The 27,599-nt window shown below is 43.7% G+C and overlaps 1 protein-coding gene across 7 annotated transcripts in view; it reads right to left on the bottom strand.

The window, feature by feature from the left end:
- Positions 1–27,599, bottom strand: part of TSGA10 (testis specific 10) — a 539,078-nt gene that overhangs the window by 146,801 nt on the left and 364,678 nt on the right. For all 7 annotated transcript variants that reach the window (XM_069636638.1, XM_069636640.1, XM_069636642.1 and 4 more), the window contains exons 13-15: positions 20,128–20,296; positions 19,858–19,968; positions 1,960–2,145 (exon numbers count right to left, since the gene is read on the bottom strand). In XM_069636638.1, the coding sequence (XP_069492739.1) occupies positions 1,960–2,145; positions 19,858–19,968; positions 20,128–20,296 (466 nt within the window). The remainder of the gene's footprint in view (positions 1–1,959; positions 2,146–19,857; positions 19,969–20,127; positions 20,297–27,599) is intronic.

Here is a 27,599-nt window from a genome sequence, read left to right as displayed (position 1 = left end):
ATATGCCAGTAATTCAATAGACATCATGTATCGAAAAACCCATTCACCCAATAATACCTACTTAATTACACACACTCATACTATTTCAATCACCCCATCCCACCCTTTGAGTTAATTTAACCCCCTGCCAGATAGACGCAGATAATGGAATCCAGATCGCAGGACAGGATTTGCGCCATGTCATTGAAACAGGAAGCCAGCCAGGACTCACGGGCACGTATCACACTCCAACTCGATGGAAGAAAGCCATAGGCTCGGCCACCCACCCGCACTCATTTGCAATCATACGCTACTTGAAGACACATCGCACAACACCTCTACCATTAGAATGCAGCTAAGCCCCACAATAAAAATGTGGTCTAGCTGGAAACATAATCAGTCTCCTGGACTTGCATACTCTCCCGACAGCCTCACAGCACTAATCCACAAGCCAGCTCTACATAGATCGCTAGCAGGCACTTGGCCACCCCTATCTACCTTCGAATTGGCTAAAATGCACACATGCATTCTAAACTCCTCTGATGTATCTCCCATACCACAGACTTTGGTCCCCGATGGCATTCACCTACAGCGCTTTGAGGCCATACCAATGGGAAGAGGTGCTATACAAAGGCCATATTACTTTACATTACATCTACATAATGACACCCATACATCCATCAACCTAATCACACCCATTCATTTATCCAATCCATCACCCACCTCTCATCCATCAACTTTCATACACTGAACCAAACACACCAAATTCCCACAATTTCCATGCAATTTCACCAATTCATCAGTCCACACAATCACAAGCATCCTTCCAATCATAGGCAACAATCCTCCAGCCCATCCCTAAAGGCACACCAACACGTTCATTCAATCACATCTGTCCACACAATAGCACCCATCCTCTATCCACACAATCACTCATTCATCCATAAAACACTTTTAGCTGTCCAAAGGGCGTAACTATTGGCTTTGCCAATGCTTGTTCAATAGTGCAAGCATTATGCTGTTCTTTCTTATGTACACTCTAGAGGTATGTGTGCACCACAGATTTGTGTCCATTTTGTATAACCTTTAATTTAGACCCAATTATTAATACATCTATGAAATACTTGAGTTCTGTGGCATTCAGCCTTTCATACTACATAGGCTGCTAAAGCGATTACCATTTAGATAGGTGACAACACTGATTACAACAATGCTTAGAAACAGAAGCAATCCGGCCTTAAGAAGTCTGATACATAGATACACAATATGATTGTTCGTTACTGTAGATTGCGGCTGCAGCTCTTAACATTGCAATGTCCTCTATATTTTTTGCCGGTATGGGGACCATCTTAGTCTAGGTAGGTGAACAGGGCTGCGGTTGTTTGCTTGGGGCTTAAGCCTTGTTTTAGTGGGGATGAGCTAGCATGTCACTGAAGTGATGAAATCTCCAGTGGCTCTCAGCGACGAGACCTAGAAATCACTGTAGTATTTGCGAATAGCGCAGACAACTGTGTAGGGATAAGCACTATATGGGTGGGCCGGCCTGTTGGTAGGAACCCAGTACCAAAGTTAAAGCCGAGTGGAAGCAACGGCTCCCAACTCAGGCTTGGAGGCACTGTCATCACCTGAGCGGAACCACCCGAGTGTCATTATGACCATTAGAACCAACTGCTAAGGGGCTCCCAAGAGCGATTCTGCAGAATGTAAGCCATGCCACAAACAATGCTGGACTCTCAGAAGAGACATTAAGAGCAGAACCCAGATTCCAGGGTACAAATCAGAAAATACACACTGATATTAGTAAGCTAAGACACGTTTGGTTTATCAATAATATTAGAATTATTTAAACCAGAATACAATAGAATCATATTTTTATAAAAAGCAAAGTAAATGAAGATCAAGAGCATATCAGGCCAGCTCATGCTTTTTATATTTAATAGACACACCCATTTCACGCCATGGCCATTGCAGACATCTTACTTGCTCAATCTCCAACTCCAGGGAATCCAGTCGTTCCTTGAGCCTTCGGCGCTCAGATTCAGAGTTTAGGAGTTCAAGTCTCATGGAGCTGCACTCTCCTTCGGCCTGGTGGCACTTCGTCTGCCAGGAATCCCCATCCGAACAAGCTCTCCGGTAGTTCTCCAAGTGTTCCCGGTTCTCCTTCTCCTGAGAGCACAAGAAAGGGGTTTCTTATTGAGACAGTTTTCTTTTTTTCACAAAGCGGCAACAATAACACATTTCTTGGAAACAGTGTATTTTTCTCATGCCGGAGTCGCAGTTGCAAACTAGAGGTGACCAGTCAGATGCAACGCAGCTTAGGAAATGGCGGCTGCAGATGTGCACGCCTCTATTATTGCACAGCTGACCCACAACTACTCTCCACATCTTCCCCAGAAGCTGTAGTGTGACATTTTTATTCCTCCTGCTTAAATCTTGCTCATTGTTGAAGCTATGAAGACAGAAAGATGGACTTGCACTCGGTAGGTGTGCAGGAGCTGTTAATCCTGCCCAATTCTGGCTTGTACGTTGCGCTGATAATCAAAACAATCCAGTTTGGGAAGTACTGGAAGTGCGGTTGCACCAAACCTAGTGCTTCAGGCTTCGGTACTGTGTCTGTGGTGCCTACTGTGCCCGAGACAGTCCTTGGCACCGGAAGGCTGTTTACTCCCCTGCATGCAAGTACATCTGCCTACCAGGAAGATTATCCGAGCTCTCTGATTAGGGGGTGTGCCTACCTCCCGAAACCTAGGCACATGCAACCCTTACACTTTCCTCACCTCCCTAGTGGTAGCTGTGGTTGGTCGAGCAGTCAAAGCCACCCTAATGAGGGTAGCGGGGTAGACAAGAACACATGGTAACCCTACTGCTTTGAATACATAATTTTCACACAGTGGTGTAATGAAAATTGGCTTCATATCTTGCATTGGGTTAGTAGCTATTGATACAGATTATGGATACATACATTGGGTTGGGAAAGTCTACAGAGGCATTCTCTGGGCTTGCCCCAGCTGTTAGATTCACCCACAAAGTCAAAAGTCCACTTGGACCATAGGTACAAAGTATGATAAGTTATTGCACAAGCGTACCATAAGACGTGTATTGGCTCATCTGGGCTTGCTTATCACAAAGGAAGCAGGAAGAGAGAGGGATAGGCTTCCGATTGATAGCCTCCTCTTACTGAGTGGTCCCCAATGGTAAGTCATGGACCCAATGTTAAAGAGAGAGCCATTGTTATAGATGGGACTTTGCTTCGAGTTTGCTCAGGTAGCCTTCCAATAGTCAGCCACCCAGTGGGAATCTCATGCTCCAGTATCTTCCGAAATATTCGCCAGGTGATACACAATGTTCGGGTTTCTCTCACGGTGGAAGGTCAACAGCTGCCGTCCCTATGTTCTGGAAGCCAAGCGGTGGGTCAGTGATTTAGAAGATATTCAAGCAAGATGAAATGCTGAGGACCGAATGGGGGTGCCGCTTTGCCTAAGAGAACTACTAATGGAGTGGTGGAGCAGTGCAAATGTACGGTTTGTGGTGATGCAACTGCAGTGCCACGAATGCATACTGCAGCCAAGGCAGCCGAGGCAGGAGATAGACTACTTAGAGCCCCACCGTTTCTTTGGGGTTTCTTTGGGTTTGTAGTTTCTTCCTCTTACTTGGGTTAGCAATCACAGGTCTTCAGGTCTGTTGCTTTCAAGTGAGCTCGGTGATTCCTGCACTTTGCTTTGGGTCCTCTCAGGGAAGGGCTAGCAAGGGTTTCTACCAAAAGGGGATCCAAGGGGGCTTGTGACGTGGCCCAGTAGAGGGAATGGATCATTGGAGTTTGGTTCCCTCTGTTTAGTAGAAGTCTGATGTGTGCAAACACCAGGCAGTGCTTAACCATAAAAGCAGTCTGCGAAAGATTGTGTGCACAAGTAGTGCTTCCTTGGGATTTCTTTTCGGGCTGTAAACTTCTTTTGTGTTCAGCGATTGCTTCCCAGATTTAACGAGGTAGGGATGCAGACCCTTGGGTTAAATACAGAATTGAGCATGAGTGTGTAACTAAGCTCCCAATAACAGAGTTGCATTCATTTAAAGTTTTGGCAGACACCCACCCACTGGTGGTTGCTACATTCAACTAGTGATGTATTCCATCAAAATCACTGAGAGGCTGCGCAACCACTGCAGTCCACACATTCAGCTGTGCAAGGAAGCTCAGACCGGAAGAAAGGATACTTTTGGCGCATTCTGTACCTGGCGGAATTAAGGTTTCTCAGAAGGCACATGCCTCAGGAAGCCTTCACTGGGAAGTCAGGGACCATCAAACACGCTCAGGGCCTCATACGAGGATGGAACACTTGGACTCACACTGCCCTCATTCCTCGTCTTCTGTTGCCCCCATGCCACACATGAAATCGAGGCAGCTCTGGGGAGCCAGAGTCAGATGCCATCTTTACGCATGACTCCCCATCACTGCTCCCACTGCTCTCCACTAGATAAGCAAATGCTTTCCCATAATCCTCTTATTTGGTCACCTCCCTAGGGGCAGGGAAGCACTTAGGCTTCACTTGCGTCACATGAAAAGGGTATGTTGCTACTGGGGAACAATAGCTGGAACTTTAAATGGAAAAAACTGAGAGCGCTGCTTCCCAGACACAGGCTAATTATTTCAATCTACACTTACACAACCAAACATATGAACCTAATTCAGAGGCCCCATCTGTAAAAGAACAATTGTACAGAACACAAAAGGATAAATTAATACGAAAAAAGAAAACGTTCAATCACCAAACCATACACCACAATGACTCGCTTCAAAGTGAACATATTTGCATCGAATACAGTGAGTGTGACCATACATTTTGCTAAATTTTTTATACAAAAGAAACTCAATAATAGAAAAAGAAAAACCAAGACAGCAGGAAACAGTTACCCCGAATTAAATCAAGATTTACATAAACCAGTCACATCCATAAATTCTAATAGTGAATTTCAAACATTTCATTATAAAGTGCATTAGTCACAAATCTTTAGATGTAGGTCGACGTGTACAACGTTTCAGCATGACCAGAAATGAATGAAACCGAGCTCCTGCATGCCAGAGTCAGATGCCATCTGTGCACATGGCTGCCAGTCACCGTTCCCACTGCCCTCCACTAGATCAGCAAATGCTTCTGCAACCTGGCATGTGGTCACCCTCCCTGTCAGGGCAGCCTGGAGAGCTTAAGGCTGGAGCCAGACCCACCTCTCACCTGAGAGGTTACCAACGGGTACAACTACTTCTTGCCTGATCAGTTAATCAGGGAATCTCTTATTTTCTTCAGGTTGCAAGCGGTTCATGCCACAATGTCCTTAAGAAAATTGAACACACTTTTCCATCGAACTCTAGGTCTTAAAAATGAGGTGCTCTCTAGAGAGTGAGTCTGGGAGAAAATGAAATGATATGTTATTCATATCGTGCTCGTACGAGCGCGACCAGGCAAAAAGAGAGGGGAACAAGGGAGAACAAAAAAAGAAAACAGCGATCTTACTAGGCCCAGTGACATTTAAGAAAGCGCAAGTGCATGGCAAAGTGCATGGGCGGGGGCAGTGGAAAGTGCCAGACACCATTAGACTGGCTGCATCCCGTACAAAAAACAAAGGGTGCTGCACTGGAAAAAGCAAAGCGAATACCAAACCGAGCAGTGGCAATAGTTGTACATTTTAACTATACAGAAGGTATCGTAATCCAATGCACTCCTTCTGTGCCAATCTGTTGCCCCGTCTGCCGTCACTGGCAACACCGGAAGGCTTTCGGCCTAACACATGCGTCTGGCCTCCTTCCTGCTCAACAATTTCCACACTAAACGTGGTTTTCCTTGCTCCAAACCATCCCAGGCACACACTAACTCAACGCTGCACGCTCCTCATTCACTCCACTACAGAATGCTGTCCACAACACACACCAATGTCATTCCTGCTAGCCCAGAACTGAACCCAAGGGCCCCAGTTAGACATATTGCTCTTTCATTGATACTTCTCTCTAGGATGTTGGCCTCACACATCCCTGATACACAGCATATACATCAGTGGGAGATGCTGTTTCTCTCTCATTATAAGGGGTCAAAGTGCCTGCTCATGCAGCCCCGCCCATCAACAATGTTACCTTCTCAGGCTCATAAGCATTCTGGTGTGTGTCATAGCCAGAGCATGGATGGTCTAAACAACCAGTTGCCCCCGAAAAGTCACCAATGATCCCCCCTTTGTTTCCAGCCATTTAACAAAGGCGCCAGTTAAATGATGAAGACATGACCTTACGGAGGCTCAACAAGTTAATTGATCAGATCATACAAAATATAATGAAGGCGAGCATAAGTGAAATACAATTCGAGCCTAACAAAAAAAACATTACGTATAACCCCATATTATGATTTAGCATTAATAACTAGCAGGATATTTATTTTACTCTGTTTATCATTAATAATACAACTCATTAGACAGGAATCAAAATGTTCTTTCCCCAAAATAAAGCAATACACAATCTCATTTAATCATGCAAGATAATGCAATAAATGATCTCGTTTAATCATGCAAGATAATGCAATAAATGATCTCGTTTAATCATGCAAGATAATGCAATAAATGATCTCGTTTAATCATGCAAGATAATGCAATAAATGACCTCGTTTAATCATGCAAGATAATGCAATAAATGATCTCGTTTAATCATGCAAGATAATGCAATACATGATCTCGTTTAATCATGCAAGATAATGCAATAAATGATCTCGTTTAATCATGCACAAACTTCTCCAGTAGATGTGGATTTTATTTTATGGTTCACTGAAGCCCACCAAGTTTCTTGGATATAATCTATGAAAATGTGCTAATCGCTGCCAATCTGTCACCTAACCCACACTGCCCGGCCCGCTATTGTATTTCCAGTGGGTGACAAGTGCTGATCACCACTCTGAAAAACCTCAGTAAAACCCATGAAGGTCTATTTGCATTCACAGATTGGATCAGTGAGGACTCTAAGTTGAGGGGGGCTCTGTCACATAAGCATTCAGACATGAATCGTTGCCACAGCATTGGTGAACCAGAGGTTACCTACGCAAGCTGTGGGTTTGATCCTCCCCACAAATTCCCCCCATCGCCCAAGTATAAACACTAATGTATGTATATAGCAGGGGTTTCTCTATTTAATTCCTATTAGTGCCCTGTTTTTTGGTCGGGTCAAATTATCGGTTCTGCCCGCACACAGTCATATCAGTATCAATAACATACTTTGCATCAGTAGAGTTTTGCTTGATGCTAGAGCTGAAGTGTCTAAAGTTGGGTGCTTTCAGAGTCCTTTAATAGTGTAGGGTGATGATTGTGTCCTTATGGCCAGCACTCCTAAATCATTGTACATTCTTTGATATAGTTATATGATGTGTTTGAATAATTTGGGGCTGAACCTGTTGTAAGGACATTTGCAAGTAAACAAAGGACTATGGGCCTCATTCCGACCCGGGCGAAAAGGGATACGGGGCACCGGTAAGGACACCGGTGCCGGTAATCCCTTTGCGCCTTATTACGAGGTCCCCCAACGGGACCCGTAAGGTACGTTTGGTCGGACCAAACGTACCTTACAGTTCCCATTAGGGGACCAGGGCGCAAATAACGGCCTTGGCATGCGCCGGCATTATTTGCGCCCCCCCCATTCCCATTGAGCCCTATGGTGGCTCAAATGGGAATGGGGAATGGTTTGCTAAATGGGGACTTACCCGTCCATCCAAGGTCGGAATGGACCGGTAAGTCCCCATCTCACCAAACCGGAGTCTGACCCGGTTTTGGTGGCAGCCATGGAGCAAATAGCGCCATGGCTACCTCCAAACTCGGAATGAGGCCATATGTTACCAGGGAACTTTGGGGCAAGTGGGTGTGTTATTCCTAGTTCAGGACTGACCTTTAATCATAATTTCTCTAATCATGGTCAGCTTTCTAAACAATGCCTTAGAATGCAACAAGTATTTGGGGCTATGTTGACCTTCTGCAAGACAATGGGCCTCATTACAAGTATGGCGGTAGGGGGTTAACGGCACCGGTAAGGATGCCGGTGCCGTTAATCCCCTACCGCTGCATTCCGAGGTCCCTTAGCGGGTCCCACTAGGGACGGCTAGTTTTACCAGCCGCCCTTAGCGGGACCTGCTAAGGGACCAAGGAGCTAATAACGGGCCCGCTATTTGCGGCCCCGGGGGTTCGAATGGGAATGGGGAATGGTTTTCAGAATGGGTACTTACCGGGTCCTCCAAGGTTGGAATGACCCGGTAAATCCCCATTCCGACTATCCAGACCTGGACACGGGTTTGGAGGCAAACCATGGCTACCTCCAAACTCGTAATGAGGCCCAATGAAAGCACAACCAAATGAATATTTGCCAAAGATGTATGAAACGAAAGACTGTTTTGTTGACCTATATGGTGCATTGGTCTGCATATGTTGTTATGGTCAAATTTTACAAAAATAACAGAATAATATCTGACAACGATTGTTAGCTTGCCACAACCTCCGTGTTTAGAAGACTGTTTTCTTATTGCACCTCATTATTTGTTTTTAAAGTCTGTGGTGAGTATGGAATGAACAGGCTAAGCTCATCCAATTTTTATTATTAGCATTATGGACATTAGGGAACAGTGAAAGGGCCCATACAATGCCACGACTAATGTCTACTAAAAAGGAATTAGTCTCTGTGAATATGGATTGCTCTACGGATAACTTAATAATTGCTCTAAGCACTTTAGATAAAGTAAACCTGTTGAAAACCAAGTGGGCAATTCTAAATACATTTCCGAATGTCGTGAGGACCCAGAAATGATGAAAAGGACCAACAGGTCACATGCACTGATTATAAATTCAGCTGGCTGCCCAGACTATCTGAACCATTCCCCTCCAGCCATCCACTAGATTTTAATAACGCGGCTCTGTTTTAACATTTAGCGGCTTAATGCAGTCTTAATAAAATGGTATGGTGGTCAGGATTCTGGGGGGCTTTTGTATTTGTGTCCCACTGCTATTGAATATGATATGCATTTTCTCTTGTTTTGCCTGCAATATAAAAAGATCTTAGAAAGAGAATCTTGATTCCTATTCTAAAAGCACTTAGATTGACTGAATTTCGCCCAGCCTTGGCATTCTTATTGCTTGCATCAACTCCTTGTTACAATATGTTTGTTTGCTCTTAGTAAATGTAATCAAAGGAAATGTTAACTTGGAGCAAGTTAATGCATTGTATGTTTTGGTTTTTGTACTTGCATCTTTTGTTATTTTTTTATACTCCATATGAATAATGTATTTATTAGGAAGTTTTTCTTTGAATACTTTTATGGCAGTACTGAACTGCAAAAATAAATTGTATTGATTTCTATGGCCCACAGTATACGATATGTACTTAAAAACTGGCGTGCATATTGACAGGGCATAATTGGCCCTGGGGAGCCATCCCTTCTAAATGCCAAATGCTGTAATGAGGCTTGCCCTGTTGAAGCGTATCATCACTGCACAAAAGGTGTGCAAATCCACACCTCCAAGGTGAACGCCTCCCACAGCATGCCCCCAATGTAGGGGCGTCTTGCATAATTACTGCTTTACTCTGCCTTGAGTTCCCTTGGCCTTTCCCTTACACCAGAGGCCTTTTCTGAAGTCAAGGGTGTTTTAATTGTAGTAGTGGGTGGGAAAACCTTGTTGTTATTGGTGCTGGATTATGTTGACTTCCTGGTTAGGGTTACTGGTTGAAGAGCGTCAGTGCACCTTGTTGTGGTTCACACTTTGATTTCTTATTGTTGATTTCTGTAATCACTGTCCTGGAACGTAGAGTGCTAAGTGCATGTGAGATTAGCCAGGTGTACTGAGGTTCTTCAACCAGTAACCCTAAACCAGGATGTCAACATAATCCAGCACCAATAACAACAAGGTTTGCCCACCCACTGGAATACTCTACCATTGGGAACTTCAGAGTTTTTTTCCAAGCAAACCATGTGCCAGGCTGCGGGAATCAACTAATCACTCGACCAGATAAAGTGATAGCGCAGGGGTCTGCCCTTCCTCCAAGCTCTCGACCATCCCATATCTGTTTAACTGTAGGTGAGTTGCTTTGGGGGGGTAGAGCTATGAAGGTCTCTTTGCTTCTCAGACAGGGGGTGAGGGGAGGTCATGCATTTAACAAGATACAACAATGTTTTTGTAACCAAGGGGGCAAGGGGGGGTCTAAAGCCTGAAGAACCTGTCATACACTTCCAACCAGTCTCACTGCCGAAGCATGGCCACCCTCTAGACGTGGTCCTCCCTTTTAGATCCTGCATTGAAGGGTCATTTATATATGTTGTTATATTCAGTCCTCACCCAATCTGTTCACAAACAGTTGTGCACATTTCAATTAAATAAAGTGTTTTTAATTGTATGCCATTGTACAGTAATAAATGATAAAAAGTTGAGCGGTCCTTGGTTAAGATCTGAGCTAACAGGTTGTACATCTGATCTTTTCATTATTTTGTTTTAACAGTAGACTATCATAGGCCATTTTAGATCATAACATTTCACATTAAAAAAGCACTGACTGAAGTTCGAACGCAGCTCCCATGGCCACGCCTTCTTCAAGCCGAATGCTCATACCTCACTGCACTATCAATGCTGTGCTCATGAAGTGCTTACAAACATATAAACTGAAGTTGAGCGCAGCATTTCACTGTGTGTTCAGCGCCATCTCAGGAAAGGAATTGAGTGCTTATCCTGCAAGGAAGTAGACAGCACATGTTGTATATGGTTAAGGTTAGGCATGGGCAGCGCGCTTTACGTGTACCGACACACCTTCGAGAGAGAGGGGCGCTGCAGGTAGTTTACTTTCAGATTTGTAAGCAATAGGGAAAATAAACCCTGTTAAGAATACACAACTATGGATATTGTCGGTAGAACCACATCGCGACTGTTGCAATTAGGGTGGACCTGCAAGGACTGCCACCAAACATCTCAATCCACCCCCAGAACTGCACAGTTGCACAGGCTCAGGACTAAAATAAAGGTGAGAGGAAACCATGCACACGCAACTTCCCCCAAGCTGTAGAGAGAAACAAAGAAAACAAGCTGCGTGGAGCTGGTGAGAAACCACACCTCCTCCAATAGCCAGACCCCGAATGAAACCCACATAGCTTAGGAAAGACAGAAAGCAGTCCAGAACCTAAGTGCCACCAAGCCAATCCACCAGGCCTAAGTTCATAGATCAGACAACCTGCAGGATGGCACAAGGCGTGAGAAAAGGCTATAGTATTGCGAATGTGGCTGACTGTGCAGGCCAAAGACAACACTAGAAGCAGAAGACAAAGCCCAAGTCCACAGATACAGTTACAGTGATAGATTCAGAAGGTCCACTAGGGGAAACTGAAAGGGCAGGCAAAACACGCCCAGGAGAGTGGAAATACGGTACTGGACTAGGAGAACAAAGCAACTCTATCCTGAGGGCCTAACATGTAAGATGTAGAAAAGCTATATGGGGGTGCATCAGAGGATAACAGAAAAAGGCAAAACAGCACACATCATCAGCAGACAGCAAAAATGGCCTAACCCTAGAACGATAGAAGGAAAGGCAAATCTGGGTCATGGTTATACTGTCAACAAACACAGAAAGGCCAGAGGCAGATCAGAAAACTGCCAAAGTCCCGTATACAAGAAGGTGTGAGAAAATACCTGGCACAAAGTGTAGAGAAGTCTAAAGGCAGACCAAGTGCAGATACATAGAGTAGCAGACAGAAGCAGAGGAGAAGTCAAGAGAAACGTCAGGCAGTCCGGGGTCCAAAACAGGAGATCAACAGAGTGGTGACACACACACAGCGCAAGGAGCTGAGGTTTCTACTAGCTGGAGCTGCTTCTGCATCGAGGTGCGGCGGCTCCTTCGCTTACTTGTTGTTTCTTTCTGGGGACCACGTGTTAAACGATGATGATGCATATTGGGAAACTTAATTCTGGTACCCCCAGCGTTCCATCACTCACTCAGATGCCACGGCAGGCATCAGGAATACCAACGGACGAAAGATAGGGTCTACACATCCAGCCCCTTGCCAACCATGCAGGGCCATTTTTCAATGGCCCTAAGCCAACCATGACGGTGAAACGGAGGAGTTCAATAGTGTAGATTCACAAGAACAACCCTCCCACTATCTCTGTGTAGGATTTTACATTGGCTGGGTGAAACTTCAGTTTATTTTCAAATTCTAGGGACTCCAGCTGAATGGATTCTGTATTAAAGTTAGGTTTGCACAACAACCTCATGTTCATGAAACGCTTCATGCCTAAAAAGTGGCATTAGTGGTTTCTAACAGGGAGGGCCTTACCGGCAATGGGGTGAGCAAGGGGATCTCTGCCATATATAGGCAACCATAGCTGAAAAGTGGCATAGGTGGCATAGCCACCGTTCAGGGATAAAGTTAATGCACCAGAGAAATGGGTGCATGGAAAACTAATTAACAGTGTCCATGTACTTTTCGTTAAAAGCTTATTGGTATTGGGAAAGCTACTTAAAAATATAGAGCAGTCACTGTGCTGCCCTGACCTTATTGGCAGCAAAGCTATTAGTCTCAGACAATATAATATTAAATCAACCAATTAAACGTTATTGGACCGATTGTCATAAAAGTAAACAAATCCCTTGTAACCATAAATACAGAGCTCGATATGCAAATCATTTAATAAAGTAATCCATAAAGACTGATAGTAGTTATAATCTCAAAAAACAACTAAATATATGATTCGATAACATCAATTAAACTTGTCTTACTACATTTCAATTTGTAATTTAAAAAATGTTTTTCTCTTCATCCATGCCCTGTGCAGGTATGATGCAAGTGAGAAAATCACTGAAGGATTTGTTCCGCATTTACAATACATTCTAGCCTCATTTAAAGTTGAAACAGCATAATGATTCAAACAAGGTTTCAGGCTAATTAAGGAAGACATATAAAAAAGAAAATACTGTAAAAAATCAACTGCTAAAATACAAAAGGGGCAATGGTCGCTTGTTGAAAGGCTTAATGTTGTAGGGACAAACTATAGCCAAGGGGTGCTTCAATCCAATCTAAATATGTTTTGAACCCTGGAAGGATTTTGCTCAGTAGGTACTGATCTGCAAGCAGGCTGCTTGAGTATTTGTCCAAATAATTCCTATGACCCATCCATCAAATGCTTCCTTCGTGTGCTGTCTGATACACGGGTGCATAATTTCTGGATTTAACCAGACATCTGGAGAATGGGGTTTATTTTCTGAAATAAAGCCCCATGGTAAAATGCCACTGGCATCTTTATATTCTGTAATACCTAGAAGCACCTTGCCATAAGATTTTCTGGATGTTAAGCAGACTTAAACATAAACCATCTTATCTACAAAGTATTTTGCTGTGGTATAAACAGAATACAAGTTATGGCCAAGGGCAGTCTCATGTTTAAAATGATTAACACTTGGCTATATGTGATTGGAGCTGAGCTAGTTGGTTGTACATGAAATGAGGAGTGGTATCTATGATAGATGTCCAGTAAAACGATACCACCCCTGTCCCCCAAATTGATTATGTGTGAATGCAAGGCGCTGGGGGGCCCAGGGAGAAAGCATGGTATTTTTGACTGGACATCTATGATACATGTCCAGTAAAAAATACCATCCCTGTTCCCTGGGCTCCACAGCGTCTCAGAAGGAGAGCTGATTTTGGCAGGGGGATTGTGCAACAAAGGCATTTTTGGTGAGTGGGGGTGCCTTTGTTGTACAACCCTTCTCCCCTCCAACCCCCACCAAAATCACCTCAAAGGACCAAAACAAACACACACACATTCAAACAGCAATCATCAATCATTCACGCGAGCACCCATCACCATACACTCACTCATAACACAACACAAGCATACACGCATCCATACACATATTTAAAAAAATAAAAAATGAACATAAACTTACCTTCTGCCCCGTTCCTGAAATTTCCTCCCGAGCGCCCCTGCATCATGAACAGGAATCGGGAAGCAAGAGCTTCCTGCACATTCATGCAGGGTCCTGCGCGTGGGTGCAGACACGCCCCACTCTAGGCTGCTCTGTCCATATGTGCGAGGTGGCGCAGGAGCTCACTCTCGCACATACAGACATGCTGTTCCCCAACCAGCATTTCCAATGCAAGGCTTGCAAAGCAAAACACCCCCAGTCTTGCATGGCTCAGTGAGCATGTGCGGCTCGGAAACTGAACTGTCAACGGGAAACAGTGTTTTCATTTGACAGTTCAGCCAGCCCAGGAGCACTTCCTCAGCTGGAAAAAGCAGCTGAGGGAGAGCTCAGTGTTTCACTAGGCTGGCTCCTCGGCTCCTAAATAATGGGTGAGGGGGCCACTAGGTCAGCGCACCCTTACCCATTATGTATGAGCAACCATGCTCGGACTGGCCTATAGGGCAACAGGGCAATGCCCAAACCAAAAATGCAAAATGCTAGTGTGGGACAGTTTTTTGGGTCAAAATGGGACAGTTTTTGGGCCAATGTGGGACAGTTTGATGAGTTTCTTCAATATGCAGCTAGTAGTTTTGACCATTGTTGCTGCATTTTCTTTTAATATCACACTTTGCTTACATTCTAACAAAAAGAACCCTCTTGGGTACTATTCAAACAGTCTGTCACTAAAGGAATTCATTGCCATTTGCAACTGTGGGCCACTTTTACATTGGTGCCCGAGACAGTTTTATGCTACAGACCGCCCCTGTGAGCCGCCGTGACCCATTTCCTCCATTAAAAAATGTATATATGTTTTTTTAAAAAATTCAGTCTGGGGTCTCGCGCCCCCTGGGAATGTGGCTGCGCCCCCTGGGGGGGTGCGCCCCACAGTTTGAAGACCTCTGCCTTACAGTGAGGTGCAGTAGAGATACTTTGTATCCCTTTTACTTTGTTAATCACAACTTTGTGGTTACTTGCATGATGTATCCAAAATGGCAGCGGATCTTTTTCTACTGTGTTTATTTTACATTTGAGCACTTTATGACTTTTAGAGTACCTCACACCCTAAAATAAAAATTTCTGCCTGTCCTTTGGCCTTTTTGTATTTTCTCCTTCTTCCTGCCATCTGAGAGGCAGATTTTTCATATATGGTAAGCCCTTTGCCAGGGAAAGCTCCCTCTTGACTGTGGAAAGCGGCGGTGTGTGTTTATGGCCGGATGTGGACTGTCTGGTCCCAGTCCACATCCTTGCCAAAGTGTATCTGTTGCTGAGCAGATGTGGTGGTCGGAGCCTGTCCTTGATTTAGACACCCCCTACCAGTTTGAACGGTGCAAATCCTTACCATTGGTGGGATTGGGGCTACTCCCTCTTGAATCCTGGATAAAAGGAGGACTTTTGCAACCAAGACCCCTACGAAGTGGAGCATCCTGCTTAAGTCCCGAAAGTCAGTGGTGCAGCCTTCCTGCATTGTGTTAGTCAACCATGCGGGTGAAGCCCTGCTGCTTTGCTGATCTCCAGAAGGCCTACATCAGTGCTTCCACCCCTGGACTGCTAGGAAAACCCCGATCTCAACCCCTGCTCGAGGATCCTGTTCTTGGAAGACTTTGGACGTGTCCCAGGAACCACCCTGAGGGCTGACCAGCTTCTTCATAGGCTACCTCGCTGTATCGGTCACCTTCCAGAGTTAAGACCTGAGACTCCACAGACCCTCGACTTGTGAAGCAAGTGGCCTCCCCCTGCAGTTGCAGCTCTCCAGCACAAAGAGGGGCATTGCAGGACCAACTTCTTTGTTTCCGCCACAAGGGTGGTCTGCTGTCATTTCTTCGAAGTGGCTATTGCTGATCCCCACCTGCTATAATGCCCAGGGGGTCCTCAGGGGCAGTCAACAACGTAGTGATCCTTTCTTCATTGTGCCAGGGTCATCCAGCTGTCCAGTCCCAGGAACCATCTCGCCAGAGCACAGAACCGCTGACTGGCTGTACTTAAAATCCTGGCACTGAATGTATCCTCTGCGCCCGCAACCCGTGGCCTGGACCTCCTTCACTGGAGCCAAGACACAGAGCATGGGGGAGCTGTCGAAGTGGCTCCTAAGTGAATTGGAGATTAGGGTGTAAGTAAACATACCTGATCCCGCTCCCCCATCTCCATAGGATTTAAATGGCATGAGATCCTTGTCCTACTGGCCGTTTACCTGACTGTGATCGATGAAGTTCTGATCAAGAATCCTCTGTATCAAGTGAAAAAGTAGTTTTATTACAATCAAGAAAAAAAATGATAGATTTAGAAAGACCGCTCGGTGACGGCACAGAGCGGTCTTTCTAAATCGAACTGTCATGCCCCTGCTGCACACGAGTGCATGCAAGGGCTGGCAAGCACGGGCAGGAGAGGAAAGGAGCATCGAGTGAGGTAAGTGTGTTGTGTGTTTGAGTGTGGCCCTGTGTTTGGGGAGAAAGTGTATGTTGGGCTGGGAAGGGGGTGGTGGGTGAGGAAATGGGAGATTCTTAACAGGAAAACCAACAGGAGAGGGTGGGGACCGGATCGCCTTCTGGGATGTGGGGGCAGGGGGGTAGAATATGTGATATTTTGGCCACACAAAAAGGGCTCAAAATAATTCGTGTTTTTTGTGTTTTCGGCTTTTAAAATGCAGACATATCACATAGAACTGAATTCTCACCTGGTGGTTGGATTGGGAGAGGGTCTCCCTAGAACTTTACTTTCATTGGGCCTCATTACACGGTAGGCGGTAACCATGGCGCTATTAGCGCCATGGTTGCTGCCGGTACCGTACCGAGTCCGCCATGGTGAATGGCGGAATTACCACCAAATTCCAAGGTGAGTGGGGGCGGTAATTCCCCATTCACCATGGCACTTCCCCATTCCCATTTGAGCCCCCACAAGGCTCAATGGGAATGGGGAAGGCGGCAATTACGGTACCGCAAATTGCAGTACCGTAATTGACTCCAAGGTCCCTTTGTTGGCCCATTCCTTAACGGCTGGTAAAACCAGCCGTTGAGGTCGGGTCCCGCAAAGGGACCTCGTAGTAAGGCGGTAGGGGATTACCGGCACCAGTGCCCTTACCGGTGCCGGTAATCCCCTACCGCGTTCCGTGTAATGAGGCCCATTGTCCTTCAACTTTGAGAAACTAGAATTTTCCTGTTGGCTTTGCCACACTTGTTCAGATTCCATTTAAAGACCCCTCCTTCTGAAAAAAAAAACTGCCTTAGGACCTGTGACTCTACGGGCACTAGGCCTCATCTTTTATAGATAGGGAAGGACTTTTTAAGATGTAGTGACTTATTTTGTAAGGCTGTGAATGATGTTTCTAACTAATTTCTTTCCTACATATATTAGTTCTCTAATTTGGTTCTTACTTACATTGCCCTTTCTTCACTTTCTTTGCTACACTACAGTTGCTCAGATTGTTTTAACTGTGTTCAAGAGTAAAGTGTTAGTGCTCTGTGGCCATTGTACACCAAAAGTGAATTTGTATATAATAGTAGTGAATGTTTAGTGTAATACATACCCGTGGTTCTTAATTACTAACAGTTTCTCCAAGGTCTAAGTAAATAATAGAATTTTTGTACATTCTGCCTAACTTGTGCCATTAAGAGTGCTCTGTGTACGTTTGACTGAACCCTTCAACACTCTGTTACTCTGCTAAGTCTTAGCCTTACGCTCAGTTATAGTACCTTGATAGAGTTTGGCTAGAGTTTCTTTCCCCATTCACCAGAATAGGATGCCATCTTAGAATCTGTCCTAATGGCTGATTCCTAAACCCCTTCTTAATAAGTGCATATAAGAATTTGCTGCCTCTTGTACATCTGACCAGAACAGATTCTTGTGACAATGTCCTTCAGGTGTCAAGGTGTACAAGGATCTGTGCCAAAAGTGCTCTATGTCATGCAACAGTGAGCAGTGAGAAGTCAGCAATATTAATAAAACAAAGAACTAGATAAAAAGATAAACCTTACAGTCAAGGCTGATGTGGCAGATTAACAACTTGGCAAACAATGGTCCTCATTACGAGTCCGGCAGTAGCTATGCCGGAAAAACCGGCAGGCTGCCGCCAGACTCGTAGCAAATTACTGCCTCTGTGATTGCCGGAATCACTGGGGCATTACAACCCCGGTGACCCAGTAATCCCCATTCCCATGCAGTCCCATAGGACTCCATGGGGATGGGGACCATGGAAACACTGGCACCGTAAATAACGGTGCCAGTGTTTCCATTTCCGTCTGCAGGCGGGTGGCGCTACTCTCGCCAGCTCAGACCTGGCGGGGGTAAGGCCACATGCCTGCAGAACCCGTAGTGTTCCAATCTGGAAACAACGGTGGCAGCGGGTTTACCGCCACCGTTGTTTCATGACCGGCAGCGTCATAATGAGGCCCAATGTCTTGAATGACATATCCTGCATCATGCCTTCTTGAAGGCTGGACACTCTGACTATGGTACAACTGTCAATAGCCTCACACATTTTGCACAGTAATTTTCCCACATAAAATCTCTGACGCCCTAGGTATATTCCTCCTTGAAGACAACCTTTATCCAACTGGACTGGAAAAAAGGAACTGCTTTGCTGTCTTTACATGTAGCAGGTGTGCTCTTCCTTTTGCAGTTTGACATTTCTATCCATGAGACTTGAGGAGAAGCGTACTGTACTGCTCTTTGCGTTTAACAGCGAGGCTGCCATCAACCTGAGAGGAACGTCGGAGTCTCAAAACGACATTGAACTGCTGCAGCATCAGCATCCCCTTGGATTGGTCCTATGTAGACTGTGGTCTACTACACGACATAGTGATCAGACTTTATTTTAATTTTGAGTGCCAATACTTTTCCTTTCAAAGGCTAAATTTAGGGAAAGCGGGAAATGGTAGTGGACCCATGAACTTGGAATATTTTAAGCAACGGACAGCTAATGAAATGACTGTACACGGAGCTCTGGTGCATTTTTCAGAGTGACTAACCAGATTTGTGAATCAGAAGTATGGTGCTTGAGATAAACAAAAAGTTGATACAGAAAACCATTAAGGACACCCTACATTGCTCTATTCACCCCGGGGAGGGTGAGCCAACCAATCAGGTGGCTGGAACAGCAGGCGAGAATACACAATCCCCACCCGCTGTTTCAGCCATCTGAGGCCCTTCCCTGGGTGGTGCTTTTTTCCCCCTTTCCTTTTTTTTCTTAAATTGGGAAGGCAACAGGGAGACTCTCCCTGTTGCTCCCCACCCTTTCAAATCACCCAATTCCCCTTCCCAGCCTCTTCAACTTACCTGCGGGACCGGAGCCTTGCACTCCAGTCCTCGATCTTCTCCCGTCTGGCCACCATTGAAATAGAAAAGGGTTCCTTTTTGGATGACAGCAGCCATTTTGGAACATGTTTTCCATGGCCGCCGTCATCTGAAAAGGGACTGAGTCTCTTTTCCAATTCAGTGGCAGTGGCCATTTTGTTAACATTCTTTTTTATTTGATAGGAGATGGGCTTGTGCTGAGCTCATCTCCCGTCAGAAGTAAACAACACAGTAAGTAAGGAAAGGCAACAGTCCACCTGCACTGGCAACCCTAAGGGCGGACCAGTGCTCCCAAAATAAATGAGTTCAGCAATGTACATGAAGTAAAAAGTATTTACTTACATTCATAGTCAGGTCAGGGTGCAAGGCATATAGCAAAATAGCTGGGGGTTCCATTGATGTTAATGGAAGGAAAGTTACAAAAAGAAAATCCTTTCTTAACAGTAGAGCATATGAAGTTTCTGCTGGCCAATCTATTGCAGTTATAACAGAAATGTATTCAAATAGTTCATAATTTTATATTAGCTTTTAAAGGCTGAATTGTTCTCTACAAGTTGTCCACTTGCTACTATATTACATTATATCATATTGTATTTGATTTAATAAGCACTACTTTAAATAGAAATGGGAAAATGTGAGAATCATACTTTAGCATGTATCTGACTTTCGAGCCTGGAAACATCTGCAATGGTATCCTGCACCTTCAGTTTAACCTCCTCAAGTTCCTTTTGAGAGTCTTTCAGTCTGTGGTTAAGTGTCTGAAAAGAGACAGTTAAAAAATATTTAAGTGCAACATTCTTCTAGTATTAGCATGCACTGAACAATAAAGTAACAAAAATGCCAATAATTCTATGTTTGATTACATGACGACAAAATGTTCTTCATATAGATATCGGACAATGATGCGCAGAACGTACCTGGTTTTCTTGCTTTGTCTTTGATAGTTGATCCTGTAATCGAGAGTTCTCCTGTACCACCGACTCCCTGTCCCTGCCGGTCCGAGAAAGCTCGTCATTGGTGTCGTCGAGCTGGCGGCACAGCCTGGCAATATCTTGCTCCCTTACACTGACAGAATCCTGAGCTTGCCTTTTTACAAGGGATAAAAGGTTCACTTATTAAAATGCTGATAAAATAACCAGCCAAATCCAAGATGCCGACAATAAATGCAACCAACACATGAGCAATTGAAAATAGGTGTTTTTATTTTTATGTTTTATTGTTGCATATATAGTTTTAAAAAAAACCTTACACAACATATTTCATAAAATACATGAAAAAACAAATTCAATATATACCGAATTTTTACAAAACAAATATAATCTCTCCAAATAAAATAAATAAAAAAAGAACATTTTAAATGAAGACATCAAATTATCAATCGAATACAAACTTATCAATAAAATCCATTCAGATCAAAGTACCCATTTCTAGATTTGTCTTATCCAGCTCAAAGCTCAAAAAAATAAGAAAAGAATTCAAAGCTAGGACCAAGGAAATGCTAGTGCCCCACATACATAAGTTACTGGACACTTCTGGAGAGTCAGGGATCTTTTCCCTGAAGATCTTGGCACGTTCCTTATCGAAAAACGAACAGACAACAACCAAGTGCTTCAGGGTCTCTCATGAGTCGATAGCTCCACAAAACCTACAGTTTCTCTCAAATGCTTTCAAAATAGCTATATTATGCGTCTTGCTCCAATGTCTGATCTTCTCATAGGCAGGAAGCTGATTTAACCTAAAACGCATATAATTCATAGGTACGTTTGAACAAGGAAATTGCTGAAGATACATCGGTAAGCATTCCCTTGCATGCACAAACTGAGAATATTCCTCATAGCTGACGTAGGTTGAAATGAAGTCAACTGTCTCAGACCAGTCAAACCTAAACAGGATCTTTTCAATGTGCCCAGGTCTTAATACCAGATCATCCCAAGAACCGTTAAAACACAACAATACTGCAAGCATCCGATCTATAAACTCTGCAATGGATGGAACAGTACTGTCAAGAATAGCAGAATTCAAGTTCTCATGAACGGAGTTCTTCGGAGGGACAATCATTCTTCGAAAAAATGAGAGCTGTCTCCAGACATATCTAGCCTTCAATGACACTAGACACAACTCATGTCTAATGATAGCATTAGGTATACCCATCGGAAGGCCCAAGACGTCCTTCCAAGTCCTTCCCTGAAGAATGTTTAGAATATCCCCCATATTGTGGGAGAAAAGGTCGAGTCTGTATAGAATAATCAACTCAAATTTGGCCAGATAATAACACCTCAAGGGCAGTAAGTAGAATGTACAGACCTTCTGCTTTAAAAACTTTATCTGAGCACAAGGTTTTTGAGCTTTATTAGCCAAGATGGTTTGCCAATAAACAATACTAACCCTATTCGCCAAATGGTAACCCAAATAAATAACAGACTTAACCTGCTCCACACCATCGGTTCCCATAGTCCAGACCAGATGTTGTCCCTTAATTCTGTGAGTTAGAACCAAAACCTTTGACTTTGCAGCATTAGGGAAGAGGTTGCTATCCTGGGCGTATTTGAAAAAGAGCTGGATCTTCACTATAAGACCCCGCAGAGTTCTATCGAAGATTATAAAATCGTCCGCAAAGGCTATCCACTCCAAACTCACACTCCCCAACCTAGCCGGTGCGATGGAAGGACCCTGCCACAGTCCCTCAACATCGCAAACGTATAGGTTGAAGAGCGTCAGAGCCAAAGTACACCCCTGTTTGACTCCCGTAACGGTATTAATCTCTAGCGACAAGACACCATCCTTGGATAGGGTGACACATACAGTAGTATGTGTGTGCATTAGGGCAATCAATTGCACCAATTTACGGGGGATATTTAAAGAAAGCATTTTTTTTCCAGAGCCTGGACCTAATAACAACATCAAAAACGCTAGTCATATCCAGGGAGGCTATAAAAACTTCCTCCAACTGTGAGTGGTGAACATAGTCTCTCAGATGTGACAAGATGGAAGCATTGAGGGAAGTACCCAACTCTTCTCGAAACCCCACCTGGAAGCGACTGAAAAGATTGTGTTCTATGATTGCATAGTTAAGGTCCCTTAATAGAAGAATTGAAAAAACCTTGCTGGAATCATCAGTCAATGCAATGGGTCGATAATTAGACAAGACCAATTTGTCCCCCTTTTTATAAATTGGTACGAATAGGTGTTTTTAGAATAAATTGTCAATAGATTTTCACAAGACCAACAATATAATAAGAGTGGATTCAGTAAAAGACACCACTGAGATGACATTTTCTAATCCTCAAGGGCTTGTCAGTGCCCAAGTCAGCAAAGTCTTGCTGGAAATAAACCTATCAAGCCACAAAGGCCAGTGTGGAGCTACTGGTACACGCTCCTGGCGTTGGCATGCGTTCCCCAGCATTCACCACCTTTCAGATCCTTGCACCTGCTTACACCCCTAGCCCAGGTTCCTCAAGGGAGCTATCCCAACTTTCCCAGGTAATATTTACATGTTAATGGGTAAGGACTCCCTGGAACCTGCTCCCAAACCTTCATCATGCCACCTTGCAGCTCCTCTTGGAATAAGATTCTACGGGCAAGTAAAGGAGAGTTGACAGAATGGACCGGGACAACATACAAACATATCCTGGCCACTCAGCAGAACTGAACCAACATTCTGCTGCCCCGTTTTGCAACACCCTATTTGCTGAGTAAGTCCCCTGGTAGTTGTTGCACTGAGGTCATTCAAAGGGGCTCTTCTGTGCCCAAAACTGGACAGTTGGCTCAATAAAGACTGATGAAGTACTTAACCTGAAATGTATTTTCGAGTGGTTGTGGTTACTTTGTACACCTTTTCTGACCTCCTGTAGAACAGAGGTGTGACCTTCTGGCCTGATAACATGGAGCTTGCTCAAGTAATACATAGTAAGTCAAAAACCCCTTTATGAAGGACCTGCCACATTTTCTGGTTTTGAAATGATGTCAGCATAATGTGGCAATGAAAAGCACCTCATGTGGAGGAAAATGATCTTTGTGGCTTGGTGTGCTTCCCCCTTTTGCATGTCCCATTTATTTCCATAGAGCGTGTCCAAAGAGCGAACAGAGCTATGGCCCGTTTTCATGACTATGTTCTCAAGAATGATGGTGACAAAGCCATTGGCTATTGAGAGCAGTGTGCAAAATGCCTTCCTAATCTGAACACTGGGCAGTCTCCTTCCTGGGAACCAGTGAGGCTAATGGTTCTTTCGTTTGTAGAGGGTAATAAAACAATCTTATTAACAGCAAATAATTCCTCTTGAAGAAATGGGTGAAATATGTGTCATATCCATTTAAAAGCAGAAGAGAAATGCCACCCTGTTCTGTGTGATCGTATGGACTGGTTCTACAGGGCATCTGCACATTAACATTCAAGGCATCCTTACTCTTGGGATACTTAGTATACCAAGGTACACTTACTTATCAAATACTCATTTTACTTGGCTTTTTGTGGTTGCTAAAAGCATCAAGGTACTTAGTAATGCAGGCAAAGCAGGTACATTTGAGGTCTCTTAAGGAAACTAAATGCAAACGGTGCTATCAGGAAACCTCCCTTGTGCTTTCTGGTCTTAATGTCCTAGGTAATCTAAACAGGCATAGGTGACTTCACGGTACTGCATACAACAGTAGAGATGAGAAAGCAATGTCAACTATCATGACCAAACCATGGTCCTACTTGGTCCACCATGGAAAAACCATAGAAAAATGGCTTGTCAATGATCATAAAAATTATGGCGGTTTAGAACCAGCTACGACTGCACCAGCAGCAACGGTGGGCACAGGTAGAATCAGGATGTTGGGCCATAGGTGATCTAGCTACTTACAAACTTACATATGAAGGAGAAACTGACTATGCCAATGACTAGTTCGCTTTTTAGGGTGCAAGTAATCTCTGTTTCAGGGGGCAATTGGTCTGGCATTGGAACCTTGGACACTGTTACTTTGCAAAGATCTGACAGCTCGCCTAGAGAGGTTCCTAAAAAAGCAAACAAGCAGTTTTGGTGTATTTTACTATCCAGCATTGTCACTACTACACTCTGGTGCGAAAAGGTCTAGAAGGGGCATATGCCCCAAAATGTGATTGGTCATGTCCAATGTTTCTTGGAACTTCTCTTCTCTGTCATTTGCCCCTTTGGTTCGCCACAAGCAGTGTTTGGGCCCATTTAAAATAAATCTGTGGCCAATTTTAACTCCAATACTTGGCGTTGTCTAAATTATTTGCTTGTGTCTGGGTCATTGCCTCCATGGTCACTAAAACGCATCATGGTGGTAGGTGGTTGCTTACTTTTTCGATTGAATATGTTGGTGGGGAAACAATAGCAGCATGTTATGCATATTACACACCAGAAGGAGAGAGGTCCTGGAAGTGAAATACCAGAGTGATGTATCGGCGCGCAGATATTGTGGCAGGGACGGGTCAGAATGGCAGCAGGGAAAGGTAATTGGGAAGTGGGAAAATAGGCCTGCCCAGTTTGTGGGTTGAAACACAAGGTATTTGTAGGGGGAGAGAAAGGACAGCAGGTTCAAGCGGTTTAGAGAACCGTTGGAAGCATGGCAGGTGCACATCGAGCCACCGGCATTAAGTGGTGAAGGGTAGTGTGGTGGGTCGGAAGGAGGCAGACACTAGCTGGACATTTTTCAGGATATTTATTGAAATAAGGATAAGGCCAATTGGTGCCAATTTTTAAAAAGGGAGAAAGGAAGTCACCTGCAAACTACTGCCCATTAGCACTTTTAGATATATCTGGGAAAATATATGCACGATTGAATTTAAGAGAATTAAATGAATGGATACTAGCAGAAGACATGATTGACTCACATCAATCTGGGGTTGTCTCTGGTCTAGGCACTTCAATCAATCTTATAACCTTGTCTGCATTGAAAAGACAAGCCCTAAGCAACAATCACGCCATGTACTTGGCATACATTGATTTTAAAGTCGTGTTCGACTCAATTTCAAGAAAAATACTGTGGCAAAAATGTATAAATGATGGATGTCCTTCACATATATTGCAGTCTCTTCAACAACTCTACACAAACACTATGATACAGGTTAAACTAACACAGAATGGGTTACTGTCACAGCCTATACCTCACTGCCTCCACAAGACCGACTAGAACACTCTACACAAACCTGATTACAGTGCCCAAAATCAAGAGAGCAGGAGGTGCCATCTTTCCATACCTTGCAGCCCAGCAATGGAATGCCCTACCACCACCACTACGAGCAGAAAAAATTTACATATGGCATTCCGCAAAGCAGTGAAAATATTGCTCTTCACCTAATCACCTCTTCCTCCACATCCTCCTGTACGTCCACCTAGGCCGCAGGATACCTAGCTTGCTTATCCAGAATGTATAAATGTATACAAACCAACCCGTTGCTCAGAAAGTATAAATGTATAACCTGTTAACCAGCTCGCATGTAACTAAGCTCCTCACAAGTAACAGCGCCTCGAAGCCCAATGGCTGTTTGCGCGCTATACAAATATAAAAATAAATAAATAAATATATCCACTAATAGAGGGTTAAAACAAGGCTGTATATTGGCAGCTACGCTATTAAACTTCTATATAAAAGACATTTATTTATTTATTTATATGGCGCGGGCAGCCCGCAGGCATCGGCGCGCAACATAAAGACAAGGGACAAACATGGAGTTACGTATCAGACAGGACACTTGGCAAGCTAAGCAACAGGAGAGAACAGGTAAGCCTAACTAGCCATCAAGTGATTAAGTTTATTTAAACAGATGAGTTTTCAGACTATTTCTGAAAGATAAATGATTAGGCTCAAGTCTAAGGTTTAATGGTAGACTGTTCCATGTGAGGGCTGCACGCGTTTGAAAGGCTCGACCTAAGCCGTTTGCTTTCTTGTGTGGTCTGACCACAATCTGTCCCAAATTTTCTGATCTAAGCACCCGTGCTGGTATATATCGGACAATCTTTGACTTTAGATATGCCAGTGCTTTTCCATACAAGCATGCATCTGCTGTTCAAAAATTTGCAGGCATTCCCGCCAAAATTAGGAACCAAACCAATACCCCACTTATTTTATGCTGATGATCTCGTCATCATTGACCGCACTCCAATTGGACTCCAAAGGCAACTGCTAAAATTTCATGAGTATGCAAAGGAAAATAAACTTTTGATAAACGTAAACAAATCGAATATCATGAAATGGATATGGATACAAAAAAAGTTGTTGCAAATTTTAAGTGGAGTATCGATGGGTGGAAAATTGAAACGATAAACCAATATAAATACTTGGGAATTATGATTAATGATTCCAAAAATGAGGCTCCATACAAAGCAGATCTAAGAAATAAAATCAGCTCATTAGCGTCTCAAGCGAAAAAGCTACCGGGACAAAATACGGTACATTTTCAATTCTTCCAATCTTGAAATTCTATAAGGGGAAAGTAGTTCCCATAGTTGCTTATGGGGCTCATACAAACTGCCAGGCATGCAGGTGGGCTGGAATCTATTAGAGGGTGCATTTTGGAAAACTCTATTGCCAATCCCTAAATCATTCCCCATACAGCTTGTACGACTTGAGCTGGGTCTGATATCACGTAAAGCCATAGTAGAGTGTGCAAGGGCTAATGCTGTATACAAAATGTAAATCAGCTAGTAATTACTCTCCCTCACTACTGGTGACATTAGAAAGCAGTATGAAAATAAATAACCCGCTCGACACCATGGCATGATTTATGCCAGGATATAATGAGCAATGCTGACATTGACATAGACCTAATCAATAATCCGATGAAAGTAAAATTAAAATGATGGTACTAAGATTAGAACAACACATGGACAGAGTGCAACAGGTACAAGTCCTTTACAACTGGTGCTTTTTTAGAAAAAAAAACGAAACAGTCCCTGTATACCTGATGAAATGTTCAGGTCCACAATACAGGGCGAACATCATGAGACTCTGTTTTGATTTGTGGCCCACAAAAATAATATCGCCAGAAGAACTAAATTAGCAACAGATTCCACGTGCTGATTTTGTAAAAACCCTGATCTATCAGAAACATTGAAACATTTTTTAGGTGAATGTGAATACTTAAAAGTACTAAGAGGAGAATATATGTTTTAATTCTTTGGTGTATATAGGACACTAAATAAAGAATATATGTGGAAATTGATATTTAATGCACAGAACATCTAATTAAATTTAGCTCCTATACAGTATCTGCAAAAATTAGGTATTCAAAATGGTATGGAAGGAGAAAACGTTGAGTAACTGTGCTGATATGAAAGATTCAATATGTATGTTAATTAGAAGGAAGAATTCATTTATTTAGCCCTGTATAGATTAAGGTAAATTGATTGTCGAATGGATTGATAATTGATGGAAAAAGCTTCCT

This window comes from Ambystoma mexicanum, chromosome 7p (assembly GCF_040938575.1).
Source record: "Ambystoma mexicanum isolate Mex_15411 chromosome 7p, UKY_AmexF1_1, whole genome shotgun sequence".
In the NCBI taxonomy this organism is placed as follows: Eukaryota; Metazoa; Chordata; class Amphibia; order Caudata; family Ambystomatidae; genus Ambystoma; species Ambystoma mexicanum.
This window is presented reverse-complemented; position numbering and strand designations above follow the sequence as displayed.